The sequence below is a fragment of the Varroa jacobsoni genome, unplaced genomic scaffold, assembly GCF_002532875.2.
Source record: "Varroa jacobsoni isolate VJ856 unplaced genomic scaffold, vjacob_1.0 scaffold_1444, whole genome shotgun sequence".
Lineage (NCBI taxonomy): Eukaryota > Metazoa > Arthropoda > Arachnida > Mesostigmata > Varroidae > Varroa > Varroa jacobsoni.
Window position 1 is genome coordinate 168,845 of NW_019214346.1, and position 10,616 is coordinate 179,460.

General features: G+C 41.8%; 1 protein-coding gene and 1 long non-coding RNA gene across 3 annotated transcripts in view; one reads left to right on the forward strand and one right to left on the reverse strand.

Annotated features, from left to right (window-relative positions):
• Nucleotides 1-3,166, reverse strand: part of LOC111270087 (vesicular glutamate transporter 1) — a 125,357-nt gene extending 122,191 nt beyond the window's left edge. The window contains exon 1 of the mRNA XM_086972360.1: nt 801-3,166. Coding sequence (XP_086828486.1) covers nt 801-820 — 20 coding nt within the window. The 5' untranslated portion in view covers nt 821-3,166. The remainder of the gene's footprint in view (nt 1-800) is intronic.
• Nucleotides 3,167-3,361: 195 nt separating this feature from the next.
• LOC111270091 (uncharacterized) lies at nt 3,362-8,007 on the forward strand. Of its 2 annotated transcripts, none has more exons than XR_002686130.2 (3): nt 3,362-3,543; nt 4,192-4,311; nt 5,136-8,007. It is a non-coding gene; the product is annotated as an uncharacterized LOC111270091 (long non-coding RNA). The 2 variants fall into 2 exon arrangements; XR_002686131.2 differs by having other exon boundaries at nt 4,206-4,311.
• The last annotated feature ends 2,609 nt before the right edge of the window (nt 8,008-10,616 follow it).

Sequence of the window (10,616 nt, forward strand, 5' to 3'; positions counted from 1 at the left end):
ATAGTTCCTTTAACTGATTGATTTCCAGCACGAAACAAGATGTGCGTAGCCACTATTTCAGGCCTGAACCACCACGTGTATTTGAGCTTAGCAGGTAAACACGTTAGCGATTGCGCTATCACGAAGCTGCTGAGATGAGCCGCTCTATCACAACAAATTAAGCAAATTTACTTTGTTAACGAAGCGCAGTTGGTTCACTGGCGGTGCGTGACAAAGCAATTCCGAAAGCGTTTGCCATAGAACACCGAAATCGATATTACTAAATGCCGTCTTTTTCTATCTGCAGTTCCTTGAAGAACATTGATAATCCTAGTCGTCCAATGCAGCTCGGGTTCGTGAATGGCATAGGATTACGAGACGATACCTTTGAACAACATAGATCTAAGCACATTGATTGTGAGCATTTCCTTAAAGCGTACGAAAAACACAGAACAACTTTATGACACGGCGACCTTCTGCGTCGCCATTAACATATACATTTCATGAAGATTGAGCTATGCTATATGGTGAACATATACACATAAGTCAACGAAATTGATAGTTTCCTGGAGTGAGGTTGTTATGTGTTTTGCGTTAAACTAATATGGACTCAGGGCTAGGCAGCCAAAGAATGGCTGGGTAGTCGATTATTCTTAGTAGGTTTTCCAGATACCAGAACCGCGCACTATTCAGCCAAATGTTTCAATATAAGTATTCATAAAGGGCCTGTTTCATCAGTTTTTATACGAAGAAAAAAAAAAAGCACAAAATGCGTATCGCTTTGTTTTCTGTAAATTACAATTTAATTCCTAGTCACCTACCCTCCGTTCAAAAATGACATGATGTAGCTGAACACTCCTGAGACGAAGAGAGCTTGATGATAATGAAGTTTAATGAGTAATTTAGCGTCTGAGAAGTTTTTTCTTTTCGTTTTGAAATTAACTTTGGTGGGTGGTTTCGTCTAATCTTTTTGTGATTCTTTTATTTCCAAGACTTTTAGGAGAATCAATCTAAGCACTGTTTTTTTTTTGTAGTTGTTATTTCGTCAATGCACTTTTATTCTCTGGCAGTGAAATTGAATAGGCGTTAACAGTGGTACGGCCGCTATTGGCTATGACACGCGCTATCTCTAGAAATTCTAACTGTTTTTCCTTCGTTTACACTTTGTTCACTTGCTCACTTCACTTTTTTGTTCATTACTTCGGTCCTGCGCCTACCCGAAGGCAACAAACTGGACAAGGGTAATCCATCAGGCGACCCCGGGTGGTCTTCGGGGTGGCCTTCTAGGGCCTTCAGAGGTTGTGTCTGGTTTGCTTCACCTTTTGTTTCCACTGCTAAGCAAAACACATCCTTATTTCTCTACTCAAATCGCGGCTGCTTCTGCTATATCTGTCTTCTTTCTTGTACAGAGTTGTACTTCCCAATAACGTACACCGTAGACCGTACACAATTTTTTCGCATTTATTTCGGATTCCTCATTTTGCCGTAACAACCTTTATTGGTTGCTTTTAGAACATTTCACAAGCACACAGCCACCGCTCATGAACGATGCGGTAATCGACGTCATCAGCGTCGTCTTCAACACTTCCGACGCACTAAAGCCAGACCTGATCACAACTTTTCACCACGCTGCTACCACTTTTTTGGGTGACTTTTTCCTTAAAAACTGCTGCCTCAACGATAGCGGCAGCCTTTTCGTACTCAGCTTGACCTAGGCTATTTCTCCAGAGTGCTTTCTCTCTTGTATATCGTAACGCACCGAGCGCCAGCTCTACTGCTCTGTTTGCATTGTGCAACATAGATAACTTAATCTTTTACTCATTTCGCCCTTTGTTTTCTTCACCCTTCGTGACTTCTTCCACCCTTTATTTCCAGCAATCTGCTCTATCCTTAGGCTCGTTGCACATTCACAAGCACTTTCAACTCTATTCTGCTCCTATATCTTTGTGTCGTTTCCTTTTCAGCCACAACCAGCTCGAGCAAGCAACCTTTTAACATCAACTCCTTCCTCCTGCGTCACCAAATCCTAACCTGCGCCTAGCGGCGCAAGAATTCTTAGCTCGCCAGCTCCCTTGCCGTTTCGGGAGCGGGACCCCTTCCGATCCACGACCGCGCCACACTGAGGGGCCCGCCACGAGCTTCTTGTCTCGGCCGCTAGGAGCGTGCCGAGCGGCGGGCTGAGGAGGCGGAGCCTAGGGGTGACTTTGCGCCCCGCTGCAGGGTACAGCATTGCGGCGGAAGTCTGACCGTCTCGTTGCCGCTCTGAGGCGAGCGGCACCATCGCGTGTAGCTTCTGACAACCGTGGACACCCCTACCGCACCTAGGACTACTACTCTACCGTAACCGTCGCAATCCCTACCAGCAACAGAACGTACGCCGAACGCTGGGGGCGGCAGCAGGATAAGACTGACCACATATCCCACGGAAAGGTGCAGCGCGCCACAATGTCACTAGCGCCGTCGCGACAAAATAGAGCGACGAATCGCTTTATATTGGATCAATTTCGCCTAACAGCGTCGCCATGCCGCTTTGCAAGCACTACGGAGGGATAATAGTAGTGTGTGAAATCAATGGCAGCTTCCTGGATAAATAGATGAAATACATAGAACCTAACGCTAACGGCGCACGGTCGTTAGTTCGTCGGCTGGAACCGAACCGAGCTCAAATTCTGACGACGTTTAGATACGAATGAACACGTCAAACAAACAGATCTACCTTTGTTCCATAATAGCTGACAATCGAAAGTGCGCGTCACTAAGCGATCGAGCCACAGCTCCACTGGGGTGCTATCATACGGATATGCGAACACTAAAATACAACGCCGACAATAATTTTGCAGGGAAAATCTACCGACGGAGGAATGTGACGTCGTAGGGCGGGAGACACGGGGTGAAAACAGACAGACAGTGGGAAAGCGAAAGAGAACGTAATTTGAAGAAGAAAATCGGAGAAGATAATCCTTTACCCGATCGGTTCACCGACTTCGTCTATACGCGTCTCCTTTCACTACTTCCCTTAGCTCACTTAAATTTGCGTAGCCTCCGAGGGCGGAAACAGCCTGAAGATGTCCACGATTGTTCCAGCAAATATTAAAGCTGCTTGGCAACAACAATGGCGCAACAACTACTGATAAGTCTGTATATGCGCGTGCTAACATTTAGAATCCGTCGGTTAAATGCCGCACCTTTTAATTTATTTTTTCTTGAAATATATGACGATGTTAATGATGTTTGTTATACTTGTGAGCAAATTACGAACGCTAGTAGGTCTGATCCGCCTGTAGGTAACATTGGTAGCAGTGCAAGAAAAAAGCCACAAGCAAGACATTACTTGAGTTCTACCTGCCTATATAACATTGACAAAACAGCGTACGATAACGCAATGGCTCATGCGAAAATCGTGGTCTGATTTGCTGTTATCTTTTAAACAATTCTAGTGCATGCCGGTGTGTCTGTACAGGCGAGATACATCGGATTCGTTCCCACATCTATCCAGGGCGATGTAAAGGCACCGGGGCAACGAGCTAATGAAGAGATGGAGATGCCTCCACGCTGATCCAAAAGGTCATCTTGTTCAAATGACCCTGTAAATGTAATTAACGCGTGTTTGACTATGGCTTCCGCGGAAGGTCCGCTGTAGGCATCGTTTTCGCTTTAACGAATCGAGTAATATGTTTAATTAATATCTAATAATAATATAATTAGATAGATCCATCGATAGATATATAGATACATAGATGGATGGATATATAAATAGATTGATATATAGATAAATACATAGATAGGTATATAGATTGATAGACAGATAGATTGGTAGATATATATTGATTGACTGATTGATAGATTGATATATTATTAGTTGATAGATTGATTAGATAGGTAAATAGATAGATAGATAAATTGATTGATAGATAGGTAGATAGATAGATTGATTGATGGATAGATAGATAGATAGATAGATAGATTGATTGATTGATTAGATTAAATAGATTAGATATACTAGATAGATTGATTGATATCTTGGTAGATAGATTGATATATATATATATCAATCAATCAGTATATATATATATATATATTGATTGATTGATAAACTTCTTCTAAAATGCAGCATTCGTCTGAGTTTACTCAATGTGTGTCACACAAGATATGGGTGGCACCTGGCAAGCTAATCTTGTTACATTGTCATCAAGTGCTTGTGCTCACTTTTAGACGGTCGGTTTCAGACTAGATCAGAAGGATGAACGCCACGCCATATTCATTGGCATAGACGCCTTGCCCTTTGTCTCATTCAACTAAATACAATAAACATCGAAAGCACGCATTTACTCGGTAAGTCTAACATGGATTTATTTCAGTTAAGGGTCCTTGTTACTTAGACAAGGAGAAGCCAGTTGATAGTTTTAATACATCTGAGGGCAGGTGTCCCTAGTTTTAGTCTAAAATGGAGGAACAGCAAATCTGCATAAAAATATTGTGATAGGTAATTTGTAAATTACTTAATGATGAACGATTTATATCCGAGTATGCGATATAGAGGCACAGCAACGTCTCCATTGGACGCACATATTTTTCTAGTGATTCTATAAAAATAAACGTCTAACCTGCGGTATAAAAGCCGAAAGAATCAATTAAGCTACATTCATTATGAGAGCAGTAACGATGGTAATAAACCACGTGAAAGCCGGAGCTCAGAGAGAATGTGCCTGAACCTCTATCTACACAGAGCGGAGCTCCAAATTGAGCACCATTCTAAAACAGCTACCAACAACACTAGCTAGGTCTCAGCTGTTCGTGTTTTGTTAAAGGAAAAATTCGTTGTCTACCTTTATAAAACTGTGTGAGATTAGACTTAACGTTATCGATGGAGAGATAAACAGAAATGCATTTTGGATACGGTGAAAACCTAGGGTAACAAAAACAACCTTTGAGTCGTAAAGGCTTATAAAGATAAGCTTCAAATACGCAGTGAATACAGCAGATACAACACTTAGAGCTACCCATTATGAGAGTTGGATATTAGGTTTAAAGTCAGGGATTTAGAGCTATATGAAAAGTCATAATATGGTAATATCTTGAAGATACTTAGAGCAGGAATGAAATGTTGATTTGAAAAAGTCATGTATATAAAAGTTTTTTTTTCTTGTTTTTCACAGATATCTTGCACTTCCGGGTCGAACCATGTCTAACCAAACTGAGGCAGCGTAGTTCACTGCGATCGTAAACCGATTTGATGTGCGGCCTATTTTTTAGCACAATGACCAAGTAACACATTGATAGTAGGCCATTTGAGGCTACAAGCCGTATGGTGTAATAAAACTACATCAATTAAATAAACTTAAAGTTGAAACAACATACAAGGTGTCTAAGATCATCCGCAGTAACTTATCTTTTTGAATAAGGTTAAAATTGAATTGATTATTATCGATTGTATTGCCTCTTGTGAAAATAAATTGTACAGGTGTGTGTGAGAACCGTTTCCTTTACTAGAAAAGTTCCTATTATTTAATATATATATATATCCATTTACAAAGTATCCACTGAATTTACAGAAAACGGGCACGTTTAGGCGTCGTTACAGCATCAGCTCAGAAGCTCCAGATAATTTCAGACGTCAGTCAGAAAAGCTATGCCACGATAATGTGCAGTTAGACGGTGCGGTTTTGGCCGAACTGTCTATGCGCTATGACGGAAAAAAACGGCGACCGATTCAGCGCCACGCTATCGTTGACTATTTCAGTTGGCACGTTCTCTGACGAATTCGGAATTCAGTTACTCGGACGAACTGATCCGGACTAATCCCAATCTACACGACAAACGTGATTAAATAAATAGTATTTATACACTATTATTATAACAATATTTTAGTTGGCCTCATTAAAGTTCAAGAAATGAACATCTAGAAACTCTGTCCCCTATACTCCTAATATTAAGGCTACCTAGACCAAATTCTAAGAAGATTGCAGTTGCAAATGAACCGGATTTAATTTCAGAATCAAAAGTTACGAACACGACAAGTTCATAACCGTTGTAATGCTCTGAATGAAAGCCGGACGCCACATTACGTCTAGGTATGCCAAACTTCTACGGAACTTATACGGTTTTAATTAGAATAAATATGACAGCATATTTAGCATATAAATATATATGGTGATACGAAATTCAGAGATCTATTGGCCATCTAACATTTACGCTTTCGATCGTTCAAAAATTCACCACACAGTTACTTGAATCAACTTATGTCTATACATATTTCATTTTATCTGGCTTAATTTTTACGACGATATATGACAAAGTAAGTTCAACCTGTTCCATCCCCGATGCTGGCTTATAACTCAGATCCACTGTATTGTTCCACAAATACGCTCCTCATAGACAGAAAAGCTGTTAAACACGGATATCTTGAAAAATACAGGATATTTAGAATCAGCTGACACAATCGATGCGTGTCGTCTCGGAAAGCGGGTCTCTCAGTGTATCAGAACACGCTTGATATGGGCTGTAGTTGCTGTTATAGTTGCATTGTAGACTATAGTGTATAACAGTGCACAATAGCACCATACATGTCCATGATGTAACGAGACCCACACATGCGCAAAATGTACCGGTTCCTTCCACTGGGTCCTTTCCAGGCTTTATTAGTCATAGCTCCGATATCATGAACGTCGATCTAGCTGTTCTTTCTCTCCGGTTTTTTGATAGATTCCGAATAGTCAGTAATGGGGAACTTCAATTTACGTGCTAGATTCTTTATAAATAACGGCCTGTTGCCTACAAAATACACATATCGGTTTAACAATAAAAATACAGTTTAATGATGTGCTGTAAAAACGAAGCTTTGACCCGGTCAAGTCTTTCGAGCTGCTACAATGAGGGGTTTTCGCAGCCGACTCGAATATCGTGGACAGCCGCCTTTATTGCGAACGAAAGCAGCGTCATGCATAAAGAAAGTTTCGAGGGTGTACGTATTCCTACACTCGTAATTATCCCTAGCCGCATCTTTTTCCGTAATGCGCTCTGAGTAAATCTGGCCATTCGTCGGCACGATTGCCTTCAGATACTTAAAAATAGTCAAGTACTTGAAAGTCACACTGACATATCTGATAAGTACGGCATGAGTTAAGCTCTCAATTACTGAATGATTGGAAGCCAATTTTAATAATAGTATCCTAATCATCGCTATGGCGTTCAGCAATGCTTGAGACAACTGGCTCACAACACAGAGCGAAATGTGTCTATGCCCGAATTCGAACCACAGGCCTCTGCCTAACACTGTGGGACTCACATTCATTAAAACCTTAGTCCTCGGTAACTTGGAGTACTATCTGGAACTACTTGCGTATACTTTCGGCCATGGCTTGTGGAAGGCGAAAGGTTTGTTCGTAACGAGGCTAACCCGTGTCCTATCTCTCACCCATTACCCTCTCTCATACTAAAATAAGAGAGGTAAGGAGTAAGAGCTGAAAAAATGAAAAAAATGAAACCCTTGGCTTCTGATCTGTTATAACGTTTCCTTTAGTTGCATCATCATCTCCAAAAATCTACTGGCGGCATTCTATTTTTCTACCAAACTCGGTATTCCCCTAACGACGCTCTTGACTGATAATTTTACTCAACTCCGTCGAAGTTTCCAGCAGCGCCTAGAAAAAGAACTCTACTTCAGTCTTTTTGATACCAACCATTTTACGTGTGCAATTGACTTTAACGATCAGCATCTGGATAACATAGTAAGACAGAGGCGTCCCCATGAAAGGATGGCGCTCCCCGAGTCACGTCCAGTATATTGGATCTATTCCAAAGAGAATTCTTTTCTAAATGGCGTAAGGTTCTTTTTTAGCCAGCAGCTTCGATGGTAACATTTTGACAAGGAAAAAGGTTCGGTGGAGCTCGGTATGCAATGGCTACTTTGATATTAGCACTTTTTACGCAGCAAGTAGAATCCTTCCATATCTCTCGTTGTCGAAGGCTATGTTAGCCCAGACGAAAACAGCGTAAAGCACAACAGCTTCAACAATTGTCGCCAATAAATGTCTTACGATTTCCGATGATCCTGCTACCCCGGAATAAGTTTCAAAACATTCATAGCCTTCCTCGCTGAATATTCTACTTTTAAACCCTATGCCGAGGAGCACCCCGAGATACCTGAGCTTTTTTCTTAATTTCGATCGGAATTTTACCCAACCAGAAATTCACTCCTTGGTACACTTTTCTGTTGGTCAAATTAGGAGCCATACATTTTTCTGATCTAATCGCGAAAAAAATGCTTCTTCATCCGGGCCTTTATCTTAATTAGTGCAAGACTGACTCTATTAAGGAGGACCTCCTTCTTTCGGTGAGCCCAGGTCATCGGCGTACACTACAAACACGGCTTCCTTTAATAGACCAGGCATGTTAAAAACGTCATCGTACGCGAAATTCTGCAGAAAAGGGCGTAGTATCAGTCCCTAGGGGACAACCGTCGAGGTACCCTGTGTTTTGCGGCCAGCGTTCCACAGTTTATTTATAAGGTGTGACGAGGTAGGTACTCATAAATAGAGAACCCTTTCCCCCAAGCACCTTCATAATCACGGACCAGTTCGCCATGTCGAAAGCACAAGACCCCCTATCCGCGTTTCTCACACTTTCTGTCTATTTCAATGCTTTTTATCGGAAACTTTCTTGACAGCTTCGAAAAAAGGCTGCCCTTTTGAGCTTTGAACTTTTCTTTCTTCTACTTCTATTTCAAGCTTGGTGATAATTACATTACGCAATACTTTTGATGTGTTCTTTTCATGTGTCAGAAGACCGCCTAGCTTGCAAAGGTCGATAAGTCAGATCTTGGAATAGTATAGACCACCTTTTTTATGGACATCTTCGGGGCCTGAGCGAAGACTCCGTCTGGGTCGGGTGCCTTGCCTGATGTCAACCGCCACTCGCGGCATTTTGCCTAGAGCGCCCTTGGTACAACATATTTACAAGAAATTGCTAAAGCAGTCGTTTGCCAATGGTATTGTCATTTTCTCGACACTCCCTGTTTGTTTCCCTTTGGAGTCGGCTGCAGTGGAGTTTTCTCATCCTCATAGATGGGGACAATGCTGCTGCGCTCGCCCCATCAACACACGTTAAGCAGATCAAATATCTGTGATCACTTTTACTCAGCTTGATCTGTGCTGTTCGCTGTTCCGTAATCACCAGGAGTACATCGTGGTTCGCGATTATAACATCACTGAATGATCCTTAGGCGTTTCCAGGGAAGGTGAAGACGGGTCTATCATTTGTGGCAACCAGATATTGCTTCGCAAGCCGTTCCTATAAATCAGGTCCTTTTTCGAGCGAACACGACTTATACCATTCCGCAAGCCTGGGTCAAACCTAGGTCACGTCATGTACCTTTAAATTTGGCAAGCGAACATGCTTGCACTCCACCATCATGAGGACAATAGTGACGGATCAACCAGAGCCGAACTACACAACAGAGAAGTGTTTTGAGGCGATTATAATCATTTAGTGATCATCATTTAGGTAAAAGGAGCTTGACAGCTTGACAGTTCCACGCAGAGCAAGATTACTGCCAGTTCTACACGACCTCGCGAACCCCAGTACACGCAAGGTAAAATACATAGCTCTCTAAAGGCTGTGAAAGTTTACGGAAGTACATTATAGAGGACTGCGAAAACACCTAACTAAAAGTAAACCTGTATTTTGAAAGCGATTTATGTCGATTTTGATTAGATTCAATGGTGCATGGCATATTCCTGTTGTTAATTCGCTAAACTCATAATCAGAAGTACTCGTTACCTGCGGACTACGACTGCCTCAGTTAGTGGAATGCTTTAATGACGTGTGGTTTAGACCCAAGGCCATCGAGATGATCCAACCTATTGAGGACTGGTTCGATCGTGAGGACATCATAGGATATGTTGTATTGCTTTATTGAGCTCCTACAAAGGTCCACGGCCGTACATATCGCATCACAATGAACACAACTCTGAAAGTCTCCAAGTCGCTTATAGAATCTCTCGAGTGTGTCGGTTGTCTACAAAAGGGAAACTTCGTTCTACTAGATTCATATTATCACCGTTTTTGTAAAATTTTAGTAGCCGCATCGTTTTCTTGTCCTAGAAAAATTTGGTGCATTATCCCGGTGAAGGCGTTGTTCAAATTCGAAAACCATCTTCATGCTCGAAGTACATGAGTCCTCCTAGTATGTTGGGTACCTTCTGTTCACTGCCAAGAATGAATGCCAAGTAGAGGAATAAATGGCGGCCGCTTATACGAATCGATATGTCCTACGTTTCCATCGGCCATTCAATTAGATTATCTGAGAGTTGAACGTGATTTATGAAACGTTACTCTTGTCCCATACGCTCGCCAAAAATCATCATAAGGCATGCTCGACTTAAGCATTGTGCACTAACAGCATCGGCAATCGCTGAGTGTATTGAATCAGCTTTTTTTTTTTTTTTTTTATGAGCGCCCGAACAACTTTTATGCGTTTTTTTCAGAAGAAGACTGCTCGTAGTCCCAACGAACACCAGCCGCCGACGATAGTTCGCACCTGCTTAGACAGAAAATGCTTTTGTGCTTTGCCGTAACTACTACGGCAACCGGTCAAAATGTCTGCTAACGCTGAATGCGATGTAAATATAGTTCGACAC